A 25,175-nucleotide genomic window follows, 5' to 3' on the forward strand; every position below is an offset into this window, starting at 1 on the left:
TGATAGGCCTCTGCTGCTGTAGAGGGGTATAGAGGTAATTTTGAAAAAGATACATAACAGTGGTTATAAAAACATGAACTTGCCTGGGAAAACAGGAAGGGATAAGAAAAAAAGTCAATATAACCATACCTTGACTTTCTTTAGTATAAGAAGTAGGGACAATGAAAAGCTGTAAGGTTAAAATTCGGTTAACCTATATCAACAACCTATATCAATAAAATATTAATATTTCTTGTGTTGTCTGTTTCCCAACCTAGTCTATTTCAAAGGGTTGACAATCGTCTAAGCCAGGGGTGTCAAACTCAATTTTATTGAGGGCCGTATCAGGGTTATGTTTTACCTCAGGGGGCCGAGGTGGGCTTCAGCAGAGTGGGCATGGCCAGCTTGACGTCACTCATGTCAGGGGCACCTGTGGTGGCCTGAGAGCTCTGCCAGTGAAAACAGTCTCCCAAGCTCCATTTTTGGCTGGGACAGCCTCCTGCAACCTTCTACCAGCAAAAACGGAGCTCGGGGGGGGGGGGGGGGTTGCAGGGTGCTCGTGAGCTGTTTTCAGGTAGGACGGCCTCCTGCAACCCTCTGCCAGCAAAAATGGAGCATGTGGCCCTCCCGAGCTCCATTTTTGCTGGCAGAGGCACCACGGGCCAGTCCATTGTTTCCAGGGTGGCCCCGCAAGCCAGATCTATTCGGCCCACGGGCCTTAGTTTGACACCCTGGTCTAAGCTATAGATACTAGAATCTTTGCCTGGAACTCTGAACCATACCTTGATCCTACTTCTGCCAAATGTATATGTTGAAAATAGTTTGCTTCCAATTTTGAACCAGGATTAATTGACCTGAATTACTAAGAAAAATCCTGGACATATAACAGTTTACTACTTTAATCAATGCCTCAGTGCTTCCCGGTTTTTACCTGGTAGTTCTGGAGATCTGCAATTTTTTCTTGCTGCACAGCACAGTCACTCCAGATAAGGTTTGCGGTCTCGTCATCATCCCGAGTCTTCACAAATCCAATTTCTTCTATTGCTACCCGGACTACAAGACAGAAATAGGTACATGAAAATCAACATAAACAATTAAATTTGTCAATATGCAGAGACCTAACCTTAATTTTCCAGATTTAGAAGTATAGCAGATAATATTAGCACACAACATTATTAAAATTACTCACATTATTCAGCCCACAATATGAATACAGGTAGTTCTCAACTTACAAACATTTGTTTAGTGACTGTTCAAAGGTACAACTCTGAAAAAAGGAATCTTAAGACCTTTTAGCTTTCAAAATAATCTACTAAAAACCTCTGATTGATTTTTACTTGAAACTGTAGGAATATGTTGACTCCGACAAGAATTCACTTTATAAATGTTTCTAAGTTGTCGCTTTTCTAACTAAATTTACATAATGGAAGATATAAGATATAATTCATTCTCTTCTTGGTTAATTGCTTTGTGTTAACAAGCAATATTTGTACTTTTCTTTGTTTATGCCAACTGAAAAATCAGACAAAATCTAAGTGATTACAGCTATAGATAAGCAAAAGCATAATGTTGGAAGAATAGTAGAAAATATTCAAGAACCCCCTAATGATTAACATTGAGACTTAAAGTGAAACAAAAAACAAACCAAGAAATCCTGACACATTTTGTATAAAAGTCTTCTAAATAATGAAGTATCTCATAATGATACTTTCACTCTAAATGATAATAATAGCAAGAATATGGTATTGACTAGACAAACTATAACAAGACATCATAATCCTCCCAATTAAAAACAGATTTTCCCTAGCTGAAATGCTAAGCTCCAGTTTAATAACAATGTGCTCTCTTTTGTAATTCATGTGTAAAATTAATGTGAAATTGAATGACCACACTGAGCTTAATGCATTATAATATTGAAAAATATTAACTGCTAGATGTCTATGGAGATGAAATGCACCTTTAGGATTAGCTGCTAGAACAATTTACCAAGACAAAAAATATTTCCTAATAAATATGCAACTTTCTAGCAGAAGGGTAGGATTTTAATAAAGAGAATACATATAGCTCAGGATTGAACTGTGAAGTCCTTGGTGTTCTTTGTGCTTGGTTGTTTGCTTGCAAACATTTCATTATCTGACTATGGTAACAGAAAACAACAGCCTAATCAAGGAACTACCAAGGAGAAAACCACACCCCCACTGACATTGACACAACAAGCTATTGTATATAAACCCCACACCCACTAGCACTGATAATATTGCCTAGTCAAGTAATGGAACATCTGCAAGCAAACACCCAAACTGAGAAAGCACCAAACACTCCACAAAATAAGATTTTTTAAGTAGTTACCACTCACTTATGATTGGATTAAAATGTAGAGATTAACTTTTAACATTAATCTATGGCTAAAATTTCTGAATGTGTCACTGTATGGTAATGGAGGCATACAGGTGATCACAGTCTGAATGAAAGTCCAAGCAGGCGTCTCTGATCTTTCTCAAGGAAGAACGCAAAAATACATCAACATCCTGATATGTAATATTTTGACATGTAAAGCTTTTTTTGGCTATGAAACTTTCCTTTCTCCATCCACCTTTCTTTATTTTGACCATAGGATTAAATGTAAATTAAGTAGAATATGTAGTTTGCTACCAATTTCATATTTTGTGCCAGCAAGATTCGCAGTAATGGTTGCATGTTTTTTCTTCTCTCTGACTTTTCTCCTTATTGAGCTTTGGAATGATAGGCCTGAACTCAAAGTCAAAGAAGTGGTTCCTTGGTTATCTGCTTAAAAAAAAGGGGAGGATATAGTAAATCATCATTATACTCTTTTTTCAGCAAATTGAAAATATACAGAAAATCATTTTATTGCATGATCTTAAAAACATAGCAAAGCTAAACAAGTGGTTACAAACTTTTGAAATACCAATTATAAAATGTCAATTTAAAGTGACAATGTATTTACACACCACTAACATAATTTACAATCATCTCAATCCTAGCAAACCACCACATGATCTTCTGTGGTGTAAAACATACACTCCTGCCTAAACATATACCGGTAATGTGGTATAATGTTTCAGATTTATTTCAAGAGTGATATTTTAAAATGACAGGGAGTACAAAAGCAACTCTTGCTTGGAAATCATTAAAACAGCACCTGTTCCTTGGGTTTCTGCTGCAGCTAAATGAACCTGAAAGCAGATGCAGTTGTTTTAATGAACCAGTCAAGTTCTATGACTACATTTCTTTGTGTCCAAAGCAGTTGTTATATAGAGAATACCAACACTGCATGGTCCCAATATGGAAGTAGCTTGATCAGTACTTAAAATCCTTTGCTGTGCCCCCACCAAATGTGTCTTTTTTAAAAAAATAGAGAAGCAGAATGACCCATAATGCAATTATACCTGGAGGTCCATTATCTAATCATGCATGTGGTATTGCCAGGGTTGAATAGAATACATAATATCTGAACTGCCCATAAGTTGCTTGTTAAACCCAAAGTATAAGGTTTCTCTAATATGGTAGCTTACCTCCCTCATTAGGCAAGGATGGCATTATCTCTGGGATGCTGTAATCGGAGAGCTACACACAGTCAAGGAATTTAAGAGGCTTTCCAAGCCAATCTTCTTTTCATACCATTTCAGTTTAAGATTGAAGCAAAACCCAGATTTAAGGGGGGAAAACCCCCACAGGTGCCTGTATTTAAGTAGAAAAATGTACCAATTAAGCAATCTTTGCAGATCAGTTTTCAGCATTCAGATTTTCAGAAAATTTCTTTGAAAGACATCTTAACATTTGATGAAGGAGCTGATGAAGAATAATTTTTTTAATTTATTTATCTCATTTGTAGTAAACTCTGACACAACCTTATGTAGAGAGTCTAATCAGGGGAACATGGAGACTGCTTGGAAAGATGGCTTAATGGTGGACAGGACCACATGTTTTTTGGGGGGTACTGGGCAAAATGAGCACATGGCTGAGAGAGGGAGAAAGATTTATACTCTCTCTTGGGCCCCGCCTTGGAGTTTCCTGTTCCTCTGTAAGAAATGTATTCTGATTGGTTGTCAGACTCCCATGGGGCCATGCAGGGGTAACTTTGTAGGTTATTTTAAGTCCCAGGTCTGGTTGAATCTTGCTGGGTGATATTGTAATGAAGGGACTTTGGGCAATTCCTATTATGGCTTAATGGCTTTGTCCTGGTTTGGATCTTGAGTGAGGGCTAATCCTATCATGCCCTGAGGGCCCTATCTTATGTTTTGTAGATAAGCTGGCCCTGTCTTGTAGATAGGTTGGCACCAAAGTATCTGCTGGGGAATGGGGGGGGGAGGGAGCTGAGGCCCTGAGTTTGCCTTTGAAACATGTTTCTCCTTTACAGAAAAGATAATATTCTGCCTTTTATAATATTTCCTAGAATATTTCATTTTCCTAAGAGAGGAGTGGGTGCTAACCTCCTACACCATCCTTGCCTGTAACTCATGCTTAAGGAGAAAGTAAGAAGAAAAGTGATCTAGCAATGTAATAATTTGTTTACTTGGATCTGGGACTGCCCTAATCAGCAGCCACCAAGCAGCACAAGAAATGTCCAGTTAAGCACAAAACAGCCCTTGCACCCTGAGTGGAAAGAGCAGCTGTTCATAATGTCTGTGGGTGGGAGAAGGGGTCTGGTTAGGGGGCTACTTTTTTTCTAGGCTTTGTGTTTTGATTCCCTTCTGTATTTTTAAACACAGCGAGAAGACAAATGGTCCTTCCTGGCTTGGAACAATTGCAAAGGACTAGAAAGTCAGAAGGAGGAAGTCAGGGAAGCCTAATTAGAGGCAAAATATTAGGTTTCTCAAAGGCATACAAGATATAATTACCATAAGACGTTTTTGTATGTGTGTGAGGGAAGCAACCATTTTGGGACATGGCCTCCTCTTTTTTTTTCCTTCAAAATTTTCAACAAACATATATAAAATAAAAATGAACAACTCATTACATATGAAGAAAAAAGGAAACCCCCAATAAATAAAGATTTGGGGGGGGGAAACCACTTTAACCACAAATATATTCTAAGTGCATCTCATTTTAAACATGAACCTTGTCCAATTTTTCTTCTCAAAGGAAGAGATAATGTGGCATTTGCTGATTGACAGAATTTGTAATTTTCTACAAATTTGCTAGATCATCTCGAACATCCTTTATATCTCGAGTATAGTTTTTCCCCATCTCCTAAGGATTTAACTTTTTAGTATTCCTATTCTGGTTTCTTTCCAGACTGTATAAATCTTTTGCTCTCTTGACCCTTATATACTTCTTCTAAATTAGTATAAGCAAGTATGCAGATTCTTTAAAAAATGATTTTAATTCTGCTTAGAGTTTGTTTCTGTTCTAGTAACCACACTTTCAGATTTGGGATATGCAGCATGGATTAAGATACCCAAGCTAATTTTAGTCATGATGCATCAAGAAATAGTGTGTGAAGGGAGACAGCAGCCTGAAAGTCTCTCTTTCTCTTTTATGCATTTTTTTAAAATGAAAGATTTTGATTACAATAGTAAAAAAAAAAATCTAATGCAAAGAGTAGCAAGAACCAATAAAAAGTAAAAAAAAAATGAAAAAGAAAAAAGAATATGATAAAGAAAAATAAAATTATATAAAGGAATGATTTCCAACCCTCATTACAACAAATATAAATTTAATAACTCTTCACTCCACAGAAAGTTACAGATGAGTATCTCTTCCTTTATCTATAGATAGTCCTCGACTTATAACCATTCATTCAGTGACTTCTCAAAGCTCCTATTGTGCAAACCAATGGTGCTCCTCCGAGTTTTTATTTCTTCTGTCCCAGACCCCAATTCTTCCATGCCCTATCATTCTAATTTGTCACTACTGTTTAACTGAAAGAGGTAGGGGCGATAGCAAAGATGATATCCAGTCTACATGGGTCAATGTGAGTTAATTAATTCAAGGCGTACAAATGAAAGCACTTATTGTGGTTATTATACACATTTGAATAAAAGGGCAATATTTTGTTTGAGGTTGAGAGTTATTCTAAAATGCTTTGGTGGGAAATTGTTCCTCCTTTTTTAAACCATGTAGGTTCCTTTGAGAATGGACAAATATGGCTGTTCTGTGCTATTGTTAAAATATGTACTTAGCCCATATAATTTTAGATAAATACCAAATTGCAGTGACTAATTTAGAGAACAAAAGGTTGGATGTTGCTTCAAAACAAACATCAGAATAGGATGGAGAATACAATGCTTGAGTTTCTAAGTGTCATCTGGTGGTTGATTTTCTTTGTGAAAGATTAAGGAACTAATTGTAGGTTGTAACTTGATATGTGCAATATAATTTCATGTTTTTTCTGATCCCCCATCTCCCTTAAATGGATATAATTTTTTTTCTTTAGCCTTAAAGACAACCATGATATACTTACATGTCTCATTTTAAATTATTAAAAGTTCAGGATTTGGGTCTAAGATAACAGTCAATATAGTGGTTTTTATCTTTTCTGCCTAATAATGTCATAAGAAAATGTAAATGCATTTGGCTTAAATTCAAAAGTTCTCTTTCCAATGTCTTTCTCCCAATTTGGGATTGAACCCAGATGGGCATTTCTTGCAAGAATGGTACAGTAATCCTTGTTTAGTGACAACTGGGACTAGCAGCTCAGTAATTAAACAAAGTGTTCACTTCCTTCAGCTTTCCTTTGTTTGCAGCCCTACAAAGGTCTTAAATGTGAGGATTGGTTGCAAAGTTACATTTTTGTCACTGGGGGAACTATGTATGGTCACTAAATGAGGTAGTCATTTAAATGAAGACTACCTACACTAGGGACACTGTGGGCTTTTACTCCTAACAACTATGAACAAGAATGCATGGCCAATGAGAGGAAGCTTAGCACTAGGCAGGCCTGGTGAGTTACAAGTTGGCCCGCTGAAAAGCTTCAGAGACAGTGGGCTGAAAAGAGTGGGAGATGTGGAGCATCAGTTCACATGACTAAGATAATGACTGGATTAGAAATAAATGCAATTTATGAGAAGCAGCTGCTGTCTCATGGTAGGGTGTGAAAGCTGCACAAATTCCTTCTTTGTTTACCAGCTGGCTGCTGAGAAGACAAGGGTCAAATTGCCCTCTCCCTGCCTGAGGGGCATCTATGGAGAGAATGTGTAAAAAAGTGTCAAGATGGTGAACCTGACCACAGAATGTACCCCACCTAAAAAGACGAACTTTGATGGCCCAGTTGTGACTCCCATCTGTACTTTTTCACAAACAAAGACAGACACACACTCTTTTGCAGTCACCCTTGGAAGAGGATGAATCCCATAGATCATGCTGGCTGGAATATTGTGGGAATTGAAGATCACACACCTTAAAATTGCTCAGGTTGAGAAACACTGCCACAAATCAAATGAAGCACCTGACCGGGGCACAAGGACGAATTCTAATTGTCATCAAAGTGGCAAGGAGGCTTCTTAGGAATGAAGTGGTAGCTGCTGCTAGAGCTGGGAAGCAAGGGGAATGGTGGCAGTAAGACCCTCTCGGGACTGCAACAATTGGCTTGGTAGTGGCTTGACATCTCCTTTATGTCGCTTCAAACAACCTAAGAGAACCTCAGTGAAGCAACTGAAGGATATTCATTTCTTCAGATGAAAGGTAAAAACAGCTTTCTTTTTTGTTTAACAAGCCAAGTTCTCCACTTGCAAAGAAGTATCTTCACTCTTTAGCACCATCCTCAGGAGTGATCTGAACACAACTTCGTTGCTTCAATATTGGATGATACTACCACAGAATATTTTGAGAATGTTCTGAGGAACCCCTTGCCAGAGAATGGGCTTAATGCCTTGGCAATGCATTGTAAAATCAATGACTAAGGAAAGTCTCAACTTTAGTTGTAGAAAATTAACCTGTTGGCCAGATAAAAGAAACAAGGGGCCATATTCCTATATAAAAAGTGAACATGAAAGTTAACTGGAGGATTCCAATGTTTATGTGGGAATATTTTTTATCTTTAATTAAAAAACAAAGTTATTAAAATATATAGCTTAAGTATCTTTCAAGCTTTGCAAGAGAGAAGGATATAAAAACTGAAAATATTTGCCACCCTACAATTTCCCTGGCTTCACCTATAATTTGTCATTCTGTCCTCTGCCTCCACAGTCCCATTAAGCACCATGTCAGCAACTACTATATTTTCCCAGTTTGGAGATAGTTGAATGCTAATTAACATGAGGCATTATTGGTTGAGGTTCAAATGCAATGAGAACAGAAAGGAGTGATAAAAAAGATGGGGAAATGGGTCACAAAGTATATCTTCATTTACTTACAGGACTAAATGTCCTACAAGGAAGAGAAGCACCAGGAAAGGCTGAAGAATTGCCCTTCTTCTGTTCTTACCAAGCCCATCAGAGCCAGCTATCCTGTAAGAAAGAGTAGTAAAATTCAATACACTGGGAATGGGGAAATTCCATCACAACTGGTGCCCATGCATTTTTTCTTCTTCTATATTTTTCACTCCCACAAAGTAGACCAGACTAGGTAATCCACTCCACAGAAAGATTGAGAGGACGTTTTATTGAGATTGGATGTAATAGCAGAATCTTACAAGTCTGTAAGCAGAATCTTATAACTCTGTGAATCAGAGAGACATCTGTCTGAGCCACTCTAAAGATTTCTGTTTCCCAGGATTTAAGGAATGTTAGCCCCCTTTGCTTAGGTAATGGGAGTTTGGTGTAGTGAGGAAGGTACTGTCCTAAAAACCAGGAGATTGAGAGTTGTAGTTCTGTTTTAGGCATGAAAGCCTGCTGGGTAACCTTGGGCCAATTATTCTCCCTCAGCCCAACTTAACTCCCAGAGTTGTTCTCAGGGGCAGGGAGGAGAAAAGAGTATTAAGTATGTTCACCACCTTGAATTATTTATAAAAATAATAAAGGCAGGCTATATAAGTATATAAATAATTGGGTTCTTGCATATTTCTATCAAGGTCATCTACAGGGTTATATTTTTGTAGTGTATATGCCTGAGAACAGGGATTCTTTCACTCACTTTGGAGACATAAAAGCAAGGTATAAATGCTTTAATAAATGCATATTTCCCAAATCAGGTCAATCTATGATTTCACAATTCCAAACAAATAAATTTATTAACTGAGTCACATTTAGAGATTACAAATAAACAAATATTTCCTGTAATGCCTAAACCAATCTACGCTCTCATTCTTTTTTTACCTGCTAAAAAGGTTTTGCCCAATAGTCCAATATTTTGCCCAATAATACATTCAAAACAATGCCTTCAGATGCATTCTAGATAATATACCTGTGCAATATTTGCATAACTTGAGTTGTTAATTAATATTCATGTAACCGAGTTTAGCGATATTCATGTAACTAATCTGTTGATTAATAAAAGTTTTCAGGATTCAGGAAATTCGCCAATGCAAATTTCTCTGCTGTCAACAAAATCTATTTGGACATGAGATTTTATCAGTTGTGGTTGCCAAAAAAGGAACTACAGACTATTTTTATAAAATATATACACAATCTTTGTGTTGTTACATTCTCTTTTCTCTGTACCCAAGCAGTTAAAAATAAATGAGACCAGAAAATGGAAGCAGGGTTGCATAGCATGATATTACTAGATGTTACTAGATAAGCAAAACTACTGATCTCCATGTTGATGGTCTCATGAGGAGATCTAAAAGAAAGTCCTGGGGTACACACAGTATCAGGATCAACTGGGTAGAGGTTTCAATAATGCATTTTTCATATGTTTCTAAAACAATGGCTTGTTTGCCTTCATATTCAATATAAACCAATCTACTAAATTTTAGAATGTTAATCTGGTTCTTTCAACAAAGGTTTGCATGTTTTTAATTACCATTAGCAGATAGTGTAAAAAATATAATTATTGTGGTTGACTCACTTGCTCTAGTCGTGTTGATCAAATAACTTCAACAACAAGAGTACGTAACTACTGACTAGCTTACTTTGTCCTTGGAAATAGATAATAAGCCAAGGCCTAACAAAGATGAAACCAAACAAGATCTTGGAGGCTATGAATTCAGTAATTATGAAATCAGATGCCATGGTTTTTTTTTTTCTGGAATGCTGCATGGACTGTGTTCTAGTGAAATTGAGGTTCTATCATTCCCCCTGTGAGATGAGAATAGAATAGAATTCTTTATTGGCCAAGTGTGATTGGACACACAAGGAACTTGAGTTAGGTTGAGATGATTGGCCAAAGTTACCCAGCAGTTTTTCATGCCTAAGGCAGGACCAGAGTAGCAATTTCTAGAAGACATGACACATAGACCACATTTGCTAGAAGTACCAAAAATTGTGACCTGATAATGTATAGCACCATCACTTTGTTGACTTGCTGCCAGCAGGAATGACTAAAGAAACCATGAATGTTCTGCAATTTGCTAGTCTAAGGTGTAGACTAGAAATTATAATTTATTTCTTTAGCTGCAAATCAGCTCAAAAGCTGTATTATAATCTTTACAGCCTAGAATCCTGATTCATGTTATGGTTAACAATCCATAAAAAAGCTTAGACATTTCCCATAATCCCAGCGTTTAGTTAAGTATGCTTTATTACTGTAATTACATTTGTCACGATATATCTCAGGAAGAGACTATTCTTTCCTTCTCTGACTATTTATAGTAATACGTACATGCCTCTGGAAAGAGCATCAATAAAGACTATTTGCTTTTTAAAAATACAAGTAAAACTTAATCTCCATTCTTCATTGGTCTATGATGATATCTGTTAGTAACTAAATTACTTTGAAAATGTTCTTTCTCGCTTTCCAAAGCATCTTAGTTGTAAGCAATATAATATTCAGAACCTCACTAACATGAAAATCGGTATTAAATTTTATTCATAATTTCCTCAAACCCCAATACTCTTTCTCAATATAATTCATGTTGAAAGCCACATGAACATAGAAAAAGGACAGGATCTAAATTAAACGGAATTTTAGGACAAGTATTAACTGTCCTGAAATCCATTTCAAGGTCTGGAACAAACAAGACATCACTGTTGTTTTGCTGAAATTGCTGAACTTCAGAAAAGATGGTGTAGGATGAAAATGAAGAAAAGCAACCTTAGACAAAGACTACCACCAGATGGAGGCCTCTTACCATTATTGCTTAAGAACCACTGCAGAGCTTTCCAATTCCATCTTTACCTCTTTAATTAAGTTTCAATAGGCAAACTATAAGACTTCTGAGAAAATGTGCAAGTTTACAAACACAGAGGAAGGGAATCTAGACCCTTCCCTTGATTAAATTCAGGAAATAAAGCAGGCTAGTTGCATGATAAAAGCCTGACAAGTAAGTAAAGGGGGGAGAAATGGATCAATTGTTAATTTCAATTCATTTTCATACCAATGTGATCCTCAGCAAGCAACAGTTAAGGAGGCAGGAATAATGACATAGATCCACGTCAACAAGACACTAACAAAATCACTCTGCTGTAAGGATATATTCACACATGAATCTGATTCCATTATGGGCAATCAATTATATGGACTTTTTTTCTTATTGAAGCATCAAAATCAATTAGTAAATGAAATAAGGGGAAAAAGCACTAACACAGGAGAAGCATATTTAAGAAGTTTTTTCAGTGTAAGAAGTCAAAGGTCACCATCAGAACAAGCTCAGAGCAAGGAACAACAAACAGACTGGCTTAAACAGAAAAGTAGCCTTTAGCTTCAAAGCTATTTTATAATGGTAAATACAAAAAAAAAAAGTTTCTGAGAAAATCTTCAGCTAAAATATGGTGGACTTAAGAAATTACATTTGGAATAGGTACACCATAGAAGTTTTCTCAGTTATTTTCAGCTGAGTGCCTTTTCTTGCTTTCTCCCCTGAGGAACACATGTTGTTTTTTAATTGTGGGAGGATACCTATTATGTACATGATGCTTTACAAAAAAAGGGGGAGCTCTTGTCTCAAGGGCTTACAATCAAATAGACGCACACATGAAAACAACAAAGAAAGGGAATGAGAAAAATAGAAAAGAATACACAGTTAATATCGAGGTTAAAGAAAAACAAGGAAGAATACATAATTCTTTCAAGTGAGTATAGTTTGGTTTAGTTGTATAATTGGAACCGTATATACAGGACAGTTTCCTCTCTCAAGCATTCTATATATTAAACAATTACTTGAAAGAATACCTGTCCTTAAATGGAAGTAGCAAAGCATATTTTCTCTCTTCAGCTCAAAGGGTAAGACCCTTGAAACTGAAAGAAGTACACGTGCAACAGAAAGATCACAACCATCACAAACAAAATAATCCCATAAACATCAGTATTCACAAATACTTCGATCCACGTATTACACAGCAATACAGGTAGTCCTCAACTTACAACCATTTGTTCAGTGATCGTTCAAAGTTACAACGGCATTGAAAAAAATGACACGACCATTTTTAAATTTATGACCGTTGCATCATCTCTGTGGTCACAGGAACAAAATTCGGACCGTTGGCAACTGGCATGTGTTTATGACACTTGCAATGTTTCAAGGTCATGTGATCACATTATGTGACCTTCTTACAAACAAAGTCAATAGGGAAGCCAGATTCACTTAACAACCCTATTGCTAACTTAACAATTGCAGTAATTCACTCAGCAACTGTGGCAAGCAAGGTTGTAAAATGGGGCAAAAACTAACTTAACAATTGTCTTAGCAACAGAAATTTTGGGGTCAATTGTGGTCATAAATCAAGGACTACTGTAAATCTGTGTATTTTCAGATATTGCTGACAACTGACAACATCCACTAGACATAGACACTAAGGTGCTGAATTTCATTAGGGAGCCTACAGATTTTCTATCTCTGCCCAATATGTGCTTTAAAAGACAAATTATGACCAGGGAAACATGAAAATTATCAAGGGAGAGATGACCTGAAAGAAATGGAATCAACTTCAACGCAGTCTGCTTCATTATTTGTTCAGAAAATCACAATTAACCTTGCTGCTTGTATGTTTTTAATCTTCTGTTCATAGCTATTGTAAGGATAAACAAAACAAATACTTCAGAAATTACATGCTGTACAGACTAAAGATCAACCAAGCAATTATTTTGTCTTTTCAAAGCACATTATCTGAATTCAGCATGTTTCAAAACTAAAAACTAAGAATAGAGCTTGGCCACAAAAATCCATACAATCCCTATTTGGTAGCAAGAAGATACATATACATTTGAATGCTGGCAGTCCAAATGTGATATCCTTATTATAAATTCAATCCCAACGTATTAAGGACTATACAGTGAATGTCAGAAAATAAAGATTATCTTTTTGTTTCCCTAAGAAGCTGAACACAGCTCAGAAGCAGCAGTTTTTGAGCAAAAAGGAGAAAAAGGATATTCATACTTTAAATATTCAATCTAGTAATTTTCTCTAAATGTAATGCTCCATAAAGCCTTCTGAAAATAACTTTTTTTTCACAGTGTTTTTAAAATAGCACATCTCTGCCCTAAATTTCCCACCTCTTAAAATAACATCCTGCTACATAATCAGCTGATACTCCTCCACTCACAATGTAGAAGTCATTTGCTGATAATTAACCCATTTGTCCTCTAAAGAATTATTTCACCTGCTTCATTACACTGACTGACCAGGAACTCAGAGATGGAGGGCATTTTAACAACTTTTTCATCTACACAGTTTTTACACGTCCGATATACTTCACATTTGCACAGAATTTCTCATCCATTATCTAACTGTAATGAAGCAGGGATACAATAGATTCACGAAGTGAAAAGATATCCTAAAGAAGTCAAGATCTGCTTTCTCTTGTCCTTGAATGCAGGACATAGAAACATGGGCAAGTTACAGGAAAGCAGATCTGACTGAATATTAGACATAATTTCCTAACAAAAACAGAAGTTTAATATTGGAATAAATTAGAGAGGTGATAGACTCCCTTATAGTGGATGTATTTGTGGAGGGTTGATTAGTTCATTCTAGCTTCCTATCTTGAGCCTGGGGTTAGATGTGCTCCTTCTAGCTCTATGATCCTCATAAGAATCATTTTTAAGATGAATCAATTTATTCAGAGAAGGATTTATACAGAGAAAGATTTTTCTCAACAAAAGACAGTCTTTTATATATGATTTTTTTTTTATTCTTTCAGGTCAGTGACTCTAGGGTATGTATTTATCCTACATCGTTTTCTGAGTTTTGCATATGATTTATCTATCAAACAGAAGAGGAGAAAGTATACAATCACTGAAACCTATCTGTCACATTGTCGTTTCTTATACATATAAAATATTTTACATTAACTTTCCATTACACAGATGCCCATGCCAGAATGACGCTTTCCATTTTATATTCTAAACCACTGCACTGAAGCTAAGTGCCTTCATACTGATCTGATATCCTTTCTCTTGGATTACAGAATCAACCCAAATTTATCAGTCATATTATCACATCTAGGCCTGAATGTACTTCAGATGGGCTCCCATTCCTGTAATTGGGGGTCAAGTGACTTTTAGAACGACAGGGAATGTTCCAAGATAACGTCCTTCTTTTCATTTCACATGAATACATATTTATTCCATTAGTCCAATAATATCTTGGAGAGGAGTTGGAACCAAAAGCTCTTGAAAGTAGGAAACAAAAACAGAAGTCATCGTGTGTATGTGTGTACCCCCCACCACCACAGCAGCTGGAAAAGGAGTCTATGAACACCATCCTTGGCAACATGCCAGAAGTGACCACTGCCTCTGAAGGTCCAGCTCTTCACTGAAAGTCTGGAGATCCTCATTGGTATGGGCAACCAAAAGGAAAGCCTTTGCATTTCAACTCCTTTTTGCAAGGAACGATGCTGAATCACTAGCAGCAGCAGCAGCTGCCTCCACCATCCTCTCATCCTCATATGACACCCTCCCTCCCAGTGGTGCAGCATCAATTTCACCCCACCACCTTTGTGTGTGTGTATGTGTGAAGCTAGAAAGCTGCCAAAGCATCTCTCTGCTTTACTGTGGAATAAGATGCACTGGCTAGCTGCTTCCCCCCCCCCACACACACACACACACATACAGGTTGGAGACAAGAGGATGGCAAAATCACGTCCAGAAATTACCTGCAAGCAGCCAGTACCGCCCCCCCATCCGAGGATGTGGCTTTCTGCGGGGTCGTGTGATGTTCCAACAGGCTCCTCTCGGCTACAGGACGTCGACAGCCCAGTCCAATGAACGACCCTCTTCCGCGGATCGCCTTCCAGCCGGTCCTTCTCCGGCAGCACTTTCTGCTCTAATGCTCGCCAGAGGCCACCAAAATACTGAACCGGAGGGCGCTGCAGCAAAGCCGAGAGGCCGGAGCAATCCACTCACCATCTAAAAAGGGGGAGGGCAAGCTGACTGCACGACGTGAGCAGTTACAGTTAAAGGCGGCTTTGGGGCTTTCACGTGCTCCATGTGGTAACCGCAGATGAGGGGGGAGGTCCCCCCGTGGAGTAGTGAACCAGACCTGAAGCACGGCCTGAAGGAAGAGGCTTCTCTTCTTACCGCGTCCCCCCCTCTTCTGTTGGGAAAGTGGAAAGCTCCGCCTCGCCTCGGCTCCCTCGAGCGGCTTTAAGCAGGGGGCGATGCAAATGGGTTTGAGTGCGGTGACTGGAGAGGTGAGCCTCCTCCAGCAAAGTTGCCATTGGGATAAACCACGTTTAGATTTGCTCTGCCTGATCCCCCAGGAAGATTCCGTCATGAATAGATCCCATCGATTTTAATGGGATCGGCGCTCAAGCAGCAGAGAGGTTGCAGGTGTTACCTGTTTCCCACCTTCTCTCTCTCTCTCTCTCTCCTATGTAATCGCGCGCGCTCCTATTCGAAGGGCGGCATTCCTTTACCAAAGTGGCCCTCTTCATTTATTTAGAAAACATAACATTTCCTAAAGCTAGATTAGATTCATAGCCTTGGAAACTAGATTAGATTCACAAGCAACGTTTTGCTCACTCGTGGTTGGTGAAAAATTATCCCCAAGGGCCAGGAGCTGAGTGCTTAGGCAAGCATATGCTTTCTACATTGCAAATAATATATTTCCTTCTCTTTATAGAGCCTTTACTTTTTTTAATAAGATGTAAAAACAAAATCAGTTATAAGAAAAAGTTCAAGAGATCAGATTTGTTTTCCTTATTCATCTAGGTACCAAGTTTTGGATTTTTTTTGAACCCTGGTGGCTAAGAGTATGCTCAGGATTAAATTGACTTCTGCCTATAATCTTTCCTGCAGTATAACATGAAGTCCAAACATTTGCTACCTAAATTCCACCCCCCCAATCAGCTGTTAATGCTATTAAAATGAAAGTGCTATTAATTAAAATGACACTATTGAAAATGTATGTTTTCTAAATAAATTAAGAGGTCTACTTTGGGATAGTGGTTAAGGCACCTAGCTACAGACCAGAAGACCATGAGCAATAGTTCCTCTTCAGGCACAAGCCAGTTGGGCGAACTTAGGCAGTCACTCTCTCAGCCCTTGGAAGAAAACAGTGGCAAGCCCCTTCCAAAAATCTTGCCAAGAAACTTGCATGGACTTTTCTAGGCAGTCATCAGGAATCAAAGATTGACTCAAAGGCACAAATATATATAAGCATATGTAATACTTTCTAAAACTAAATAGCAAATGCTATACTATTTTATCATAAAAATTATACACAATAAGCACCTAATCTTAGTGTATGTATATGTACTGTATGTATAATAGAAAATAAGAAATAGAAATGGTACATAAAACTACTAAATAACCCAATACTAAATTTAAACTGAAAATAAGATAACAAAGCAAAATACCTAAAAAGATCAAAAGTATTCTTAAATATGTATAACAGTGTATAAAGGTCTATTAAATGTGAATAGTTGGATGTATGTGTATAAATAGATAGCGAGATGGGGGGGGGGATATTATATGACTTTCTTCAATTTGTTCAAATCGTGATTCTATTTTTAAACAATAAATTAAACCCAGACCATACAGGAATCATATTCTCTGGTCTTGACTCTTCATTGATGCAAAAACCCCTATATTTATTTATTAAACAAGTTTATATAGCTGCCCCCACACACAGTGAGTCCTGTGAGATAAACATGATGAAGAAGCATGTTCCTAATTATTATACAACATGTAATACTGAATAATCAAAGTTATTGACATTACTTTATTAAAAAAATCATTAATGTTGGCTTGATAATTCTCTTTAAGTGTAATTTTAAGTGGAAAAATTAGAGCCCATGACTCCAGATGTTATGAAATACATATCTTGCAATCGACAAGAAGGAGGATCCATATGCACTTAATGAATTATTCAGAATGGAAATCTCTAGTGAATTTTCCCTCTGATAATAAAGCCTTCTTTACTGTAGAAATAGTATACAGCTCCACCATTTTGTTAATTTATAATCTTGTGCAAAATATTTTTTAAATGAATTGAAAATGATTCCTGCCTATGTGGGAAAAAATCCTTTATTGTCTGACATGCACCCCTATAGTTGTATTTATTCACTTTCCATCCTACATACCTCAATATATATTTTGTTTTTCACAATTTAAAAACAGTATCGAATTTTAAAAACAGTATTAAAAAACAGTATTGAAAAACCAAGCTCAGGGCCACTGAGAATGCCATTTGGTTTATGGTATATACTTATAGGCCCAAGCAGTAAAATGTTTTGTTGTATAACTTACATTTTTACATAGCTAATGCTTTCTCTCTCTGTCCTGCATACACATGGAAAAACTATCAATATGATTATAAAAAACTTAAGATTTTTTAATTGAGTCAGCCCATTCATAGCTCTGTCTCTTGCTTCCTGTAAATAATCTATCAATAGTAAAGTACCTAATATTCATATGAAAGCAAAAGCAACAGAACGAGAAAAAATCCATTTTAAGGCAATAACTAAGTTTGCTTTGTGTGTGCATTCACATCTGTCTTTGAGTCAGTTTTTTATTCCTGGCAACTGCCTGGACTAGTCTCTGAAATTTTCTTGGTGTGATTTTTTCAGAAGAAGTTTTCCATTGTCTGCTTTCTAGGGCTAAAAGAGAGTGATTGGGCAAAAATCACGCAGATGGCTTTTGTATCTAGTGTGGAACAAAAATTCACAATCTCCCAGTTTGTAGCCTTGGGTTAACCACTACACAAAGTGATTCTGAGTTTGCCTACCTATGATTAATTTAAGTATGGTTTCCTCAAACCCATTTTCTAGATTTGCTCAATTCTGTGGGCTACATTCACACAACTTGGTTACTAAAGAGCCAAAGTCACAAATCGTATTATATTTATATATTTGATTTCTTAAAATTCCACCTTTATTATTTTTATAAATAACTTAAGGTGGTGAACACACCCAATATTCCTTCCTCCTTCTACATTATTTTCCCCACAACAACCCTGTGAGGTGAAATGGGCTGGCAAAAGAGTGACTTATCCAAAGTCATTCAGATGGCCTCCTGGTTTCCATGATAGCACCTTAACCACCACATCAAATTGGCTTACATATATATGTTTATTATCACTCTTACATCCTCCATAAAGTGATTTGCTGCTGAATATTAAAAACAACTTCATGTGAAGAACCGAAAGATAAAAAATTAATTTGGAAAACTTCCTCCGCCCTACTAGTGAGTTTATAGAGAATTCTCCTCTAATGTATTACTATAAACAATGATAGGTTTTAATTTCCTGGTTTATATGTACTTAATTAAACAGTAGTGCTTATAATACTATTTTTTTATATTTATAACCTATTTTTGATTCAGGAACTTAAGGAACCATACACAACACTAGCTGTTCCTATTTTTTTTCTTACAACAATAACTTTGTAAAATAGATTGGACTGACAGCGAATGACTGCCTTACCAAGTGAACTTCCATATGTGAGAATGGACTAGCATTTCTGTTTCTCTGAAACTGAACTAGTCTAATTTCTTAAATGCCAAATTATATATATCTATATATACACACAATAACTAAAAATAAAAAGGCCTAGAATTTGTATCATGAACAAAGCAACTCCAGAAAAAAGTGAGTAAAATTAGTCAACATCTATTTATGCGTTCTCTTTCCACCTGCAAAATGACTAATCCAAATGTTGGGAAAACCCATATCAGCAAGCTACTACCTCAGATATAAACATATATTTCAATATTTTATCATTTTGATTATATCACATATGAACCATGAATAATTCCTTGTACATGTAATGCATTCAAAGTGCTGATATGTATACTGTACAAGGAGAATCAGTCTGATATAGTAGTTAAGGTGTTGAACTAAGAGCAGAGAAGCCCAGGTTCTAGTCCATCCTTAGGCACAGAAGTCAGCAGGGTAACCTTGGGTCAATCATTTCTTCTTAGCACTAACCACTGTATGGTTCTGCCACAAATGCTAGAAACAAAGCAACAATTGGTTTTATGGGCAAGAAGAAGAGATAAATGTTTGATAAGCAACAATCAGTATAATTGCAACAGCCTTGTACATTTCAGTCTCAAATAGGACAGTAACCGAGTGAATCCAAATCAAATGAATTAACATTAAAAATTTTGAATTGCACCTCCATCTGTAAGTCTTAAATGTCCTTTATGGATAGGGCAGTGCATATATGCAACATTTAGAGCAAAATAAACTAGTTTCTAAAAGAACCTTCCATTGGTTGGCAGAAACAAGACAGCAAATCCCATTATTCCAAAAGTATTATAACAATTAGCAATAATTTCATTTAGATCCTTGAACGTCTTCTAAAAATAAGTTATCTGTTTGGGAATCTCATGATTTCTTCCAAGATTTTTACAAATACAGAGTTTCAGATATTGTAATAATTCCCCTTTTAGAAGTGTCCTACCTGAGTTTCAGGACTGGCACCAGTTGTGATTCCAGGGCAGGGTGGTGGAATGGCTATTGTCATTCAGGAGGTTCTTGTGGCTTTCAGAGATGCTGTTCTGCAGATAAGCAGATGTGAGACCCAGTTTGTATAGTTGGTCTCTAGGAAGCAGATTATTGGTTTATTGCTGATATACTTACCTCCTTGCTGTGTAGTGGTTTATTCCTTCAGCAGCTCAACTCTGATTACGTCGATGGTATAGTTTCCCAGACATGGTGTATGATATTGGGAGACTTCAAACTGCTTTCCTTGGGTGCAAAAGGCAACTATGGACCTGAATCAGGTCATCAGGGATCAACTATTCTCAAGGATATCTATCTATCTATCATCTATCTATCTATCTATCTATCTATCATCTATCTATCTATCTATCTATCTATCTATCTATCTATGTATCTATCTATGTATCTGAAGTGGTTTATATCATGGAGTAGTTGCTACATAATCAGAATTTGAAGGATATTAACGTCTATTTCTTGTGACGGTCTAATGGTCTCCCTCCTTCATAGGGAGTTTGGGGAGAATCCTGTAGCTGTAATCCACAGTTTGATTATGGCATTAGTCATTAATTAGAATGAGAGAGTGACAATGACTTTAGTTTCCCCCTATGTGGCCTCTCCCTGCTTGTAGATCCCTAGAGATGCCCTGGTTCTGAGAGGAACCCTGGAAGATGACATAGAAGAAATCCATAGAGTGCCATCGGAGAAAGATGAAGAGTGAATACAAGAGTGAATATGCAAAAGTTAATTAAGCAACTATTTTTCCATTGTCATTACATCCACAAGTTGCCAACTGACGGCCTTATTTCAGATGACTAATCCTTTTAGGGGAAAAAGGGATCGGGGGACATCTGAAACAGCTCTAAAGCTCAAGATATCTGATGAATAAAATTGTTCTGGTCTACTGTGAAAAATTGCATCCCCTTCAGAGTTGACTGCAGTGTAGTTTGGCTTGATTATCAGGGAGATAGTTCAGCCTGCTAGTTTTGAAGCAATAGGCTAGGTCCTTGGGTTTGGGGGTATAACCATCTATTTATAAGCTCATGTTCTTTTTGGTTAGTTAAGACCTCCTAAGAGGCAAGATGTGGTTGAGTCCAAATGATGGTGAATTCATCCTTGAATGAGGGGCACATTCTGCTTTCTTTTAAGGAGGCAGTAATCCATCCCCTCCTCAAGAGACATAGCATTGATTTTGCATAACCTCTGACCAGTCCTAGCCTTCCATTTTTTGGAAAGAGGATTGAGAAGATAATCAGAGTGTCTGGAGGAAGCAGATTATCCAGAATTCTTTCGGTCAGATTTTAGGTCTAGACATAGTTAATGCATCTGCACCTGCCAAAGGGAATATTTCCCCCTAAATTCATATGAACCTGACATTACCAGGCTTTAGAAAGACCTGTGAGAAAGTGTGTTGTGTCCAATACAATGTGTTATTAAGGATGTTTTAGGGGATTTGTTGGGTTTTTTAAAAAAAATTGAAATCCTCTGTTAGCCATCTAGAGTTTCATGGTGATCAGGAAATCATACACAATGAATGAATGAATGAATGAATGAATGAATGAATGAATGAATGGATGGATGGATGGATGGATGGATGAATGGATGAATGAATGAATGCTGAGCAAAGGAATTTAAATTTATATAAAATACACATGGATCCCAATACCTGCCATGAATTCAGTAAACTCAAATAATAACATTTCAAGTTAACTGAAAGAGGAGCTGAATTGTGCATGTTTTATTCTAACCAATCATTGCAGTTTCAATTGATGCCCAAAAGTATACAAGATTGAATTCCTAAACGTATACAGAACTCTCTTTTTAACGAAATAAGAATTAGAACAATGCTCTGGCATGCCTATGAATTATTCTGCATCATCGACATACGATATTTTAATTTCTGTTCCATCTCCTATATTGCCTTTAATACTTAGTATTTCAAAATTCACAAGCCAGCAATTCCAAAGTCAAATTAAAAAGAAAATGAGCAACAGGGCATACTTGATGTAAATTTTAAAAAGAAAAATAGCTAGTATTTATATTTATATATGACAAGCTAAATAAACTACATCCAAAATACAGAACTTTGGGGAAATACATATGGTAATAAACTAAAGCTGATTTCAAAAAAATTCAGTTTACTGATTAATTTCATGTACAAATGCCAACACTTCAACAGTACATAAATTATTTTGAGAAATGTGAAGGATTTTTTCTGGAAATAGCAGTTCTGAATACTTCTTCCTAACAATGTTCTTCATCTTAAAGTGTCCGTAGTATCTTAGCTGCATGATTTAAATTACGAATGGCAACACATCAACTTTCAAAATATTGAAAACATCAGTTTATTTGTTTTTATGTAAATTGATGAAAAAAATAAAAGACTATGTAAAGAGGCTCTGATGTTGTATCTATATACACTTATCGGAAATCTACACCCTTGACAAAGAGACAATCTTTTCCTATGCTAGGAGATTCCTAATGCTTTCAAAAGTAATACCTTGTTTCCAGTACTATATTTAGTAGAAATTACATAGCAATAAATTCACTATACTGTATATTGAATTGTTCATTGATTACTGGAAAAGTAAACTCCAAAAGTACGAAGTAAGCATATGAAAGCATCAAAGCCTCACTACCTTCCCTTCTACATAAATACTCACAGTCTGATTCCAACTGCTCTGAAATGACCTAGCCTTTCCCATCAGACTCAGTTCCCAGCTTTTTCAAAGGCCACATGTAGGTTCACTAGTGTTTACAAAAGTTGTCCTAGGCAACCAAACAGAACATAGAGATTTAAAGGGACCCACTTCAAGGCTATATACTGTATGATCTTCACCAAATATTGCTTAACTCACACAATCTTAAAGAAGTATTATAGGAATTTCCCAGCTGATGGGAAAATAAAGAAACACATTTCCGTTCCTTTTCTTTTTCTTCTCTCATGTTGGCTTAGGAGGAAATATTTTCTCTATATATAACATGAATGATGAAATATGATTTCAGTATCTTTTTAAAATAACCATAATGTCACCTTCTTCCTTGTATGCATTTAAAAATATAAGATCAGTTTCCTCTAGTGAGGAATGTATAATACATTTATTATTTGTGGGGGAGAGGATGGCAGTGGATAAAACTGAATATTGTGGGGGAGGAGATTTCAACAGATTGACGGATACAGTTCTCTTAATGGCTTAATGATAGGGGTAATAAATCATTCCTGATCACAGATGATTCTGTTGAATTGACAAGATCTTGGAATAGCTAGTTAAGGATTTTTGGGTGGAAGAATAGTTAATTTGGTTCAGTACTGGTATTTAAAAAGATTTCTTGATTTCAGAACTCATTTAGAGTATAGAGTCATGAAATGTGGAATCACAATCTAGCCAAGCATATTATGTGAACATACTCTGTGTGACTAGTTTATGGTTCAATGTGTTGTGCAAATAAAGTAAAAAACCAGATACATTGAACAAACCGTGTTTAAAATAATCAACAGTAATCCTGTTGTAATAATACAACAGTTCTGTACCAGGCAACAAGTACAGGGCTCAGTACTATATTTTTTTTTTTTTAAAAAAAGCAAAATAAATTCTGCAAGCCTGAAGACTAGCATTAGTTCATGTGAGGTCATATAAGGACAAAGGCCCCGTTGAACACAGCCTCTGACATATTCTGTTTGTGAACACAATCCTCCACCTGCTCAGAAGTCTACTCGAGTTATAAAGACTGCCAAGCAGAGTCATAAGGGACTGAAAGCAAAAGTGTTCCTGTTCTTTAAATACCAAAGCTGCAACCTTATATTTAACAATAAGCTCAATAGGATTTGCTTGTAAGTAAACATGTTTAGGATTGCAAGATTAGGACCTTGTTAAAGCAACCATAAGATCAGGCACAGGATGACCATGCAAATAAATAATTATTTAACAACTTGACCATACTTGCTTCCAAATTGAATTGAAATTAACCATTATTTTACTTACATCTTTAAAAAACCAGGTCCTTAAAGGTATGTATTTATGAACCTTTCAAAATCAATTTTAGATCAATGAAAGCTTAAGTTTATTTTAAAAAAAAACTATTGTTCCTAACACTCAGATATACCAGGCTCCACATTAGCTTCATTTCACCCACCCACCCACCCACCATTAGGTCTTATCCAGTATCTGTTCTAAAAGCAGATTCTATATAGGAAGCAAATCATTAGCAATCTGCTAATGAAACAATCAATTTGATATCCCTTGTTACATTAAAAATGATGTATTAAATAAGCTATAATTCAGTAGGTTCACATAACAGATTAAGTCAAAACTGTGGGGGGGAACCCTATGAATCTCTATGTTAATCTCAAAAGAGAATAAATTCTGTGTGTTCTAGTTCGGATTGCTGCAATGTATTTTTATAGTGCTATTTTTGTAAACAGTTTGGAAAATTCAAAACAGTTGGAACTAGCCAATATGATGATGAGATGCCAATGATCGCCTGCCTAATCCTGTTCAAAGTACTAAGGATACTTGATAAAAACCAGTGAAAAATAACTATTTCAGAGAGAAGAGTATGTAAATCTATGACAGCCTTCTGTATTTGCTCTTGACTTGCAGACATGATAAGCAGACTCATACTCAAGGCTGTGTTAGAGGTGTAGGTACATATCATCATGACTTTGGCTGCCTTCTCTTGTAAACTTATCAAATTCCTCTTACTCTCCAATCTTTTATAGACAACAGGAATGCATTTTCAGCATCCCAAATGCTTATTTCATAATGATATACAGTGGAGGTAGAGTGAGTGCAATAGTAAATGGTTCCTCAGGTTGTTTAGGAGAAAAGGCTTCCCATGGTGTAAGTGCTATTCCAATTGTTAGATTTTTGTATGCTTTCTTCATGTTGGTGCTTTAGTCTTTTCCCACTATTTGCCAGTAAGGAATAAATGGATGTATGTAGCTGGATGAATTTCAGACTGAGGGATTGTTTCCTTGGCAGGATTTCTGAAACTCTTGCCTTTGGCTATTTGCTCCACTCCCTGAAGGCCATTCTATGCATGCTCTCTGATCCCAAAGAAAACCTTTATATTGTTGCTGGATTATGAAGCCATGCAGATTCTTCATCTATCAACAGATACTTGGGAACATCCTGTCCTTGAACTTGAGTTTCATATAATTTCTTTTGAGTATATTTCAGTTAGCAATGCTTAAAATATTTGTGCATTCATTTGTGTGTCTCCTTAACTATAGTAAGTTGCTCTAATTTCAATACGTTATATTAACAGGAAAGGAATGTTTCCATCAATGTTTGTACTAGTCTGAGACTACATC

The 25,175-nt window shown here is 36.5% G+C and overlaps 1 protein-coding gene across 8 annotated transcripts in view; it reads right to left on the reverse strand.

Moving 5' to 3' along the window:
* Positions 1 to 22,644, reverse strand: part of TTLL7 (tubulin tyrosine ligase like 7) — an 87,187-nt gene extending 64,543 nt beyond the window's left edge. Inside the window, exons 1-6 of one of the 8 annotated variants that reach the window (XM_087889879.1) lie at positions 22,525 to 22,644; positions 19,824 to 19,920; positions 8,295 to 8,387; positions 3,513 to 3,678; positions 2,632 to 2,763; positions 911 to 1,032 (exon numbers count right to left, since the gene is read on the reverse strand). In XM_087889879.1, the coding sequence (XP_087746005.1) occupies positions 911 to 1,032; positions 2,632 to 2,763; positions 3,513 to 3,537 (279 nt within the window). In that variant the 5' untranslated portion in view covers positions 3,538 to 3,678; positions 8,295 to 8,387; positions 19,824 to 19,920; positions 22,525 to 22,644. Of the gene's footprint in view, positions 1 to 910; positions 1,033 to 2,631; positions 2,767 to 3,512; positions 3,679 to 8,294; positions 8,388 to 15,071; positions 15,525 to 19,823; positions 19,921 to 20,002 lie in introns of those variants that run through there. The other 7 variants (XM_087889881.1, XM_087889877.1, XM_087889878.1 and 4 more) reach the window with 7 other exon arrangements.
* Positions 22,645 to 25,175: the final 2,531 nt, after the last annotated feature.

The sequence above is a fragment of the Pantherophis guttatus genome, chromosome 3 (assembly GCF_059756535.1).
Source record: "Pantherophis guttatus breed Tessera chromosome 3, ASM5975653v1, whole genome shotgun sequence".
Lineage (NCBI taxonomy): Eukaryota > Metazoa > Chordata > Lepidosauria > Squamata > Colubridae > Pantherophis > Pantherophis guttatus.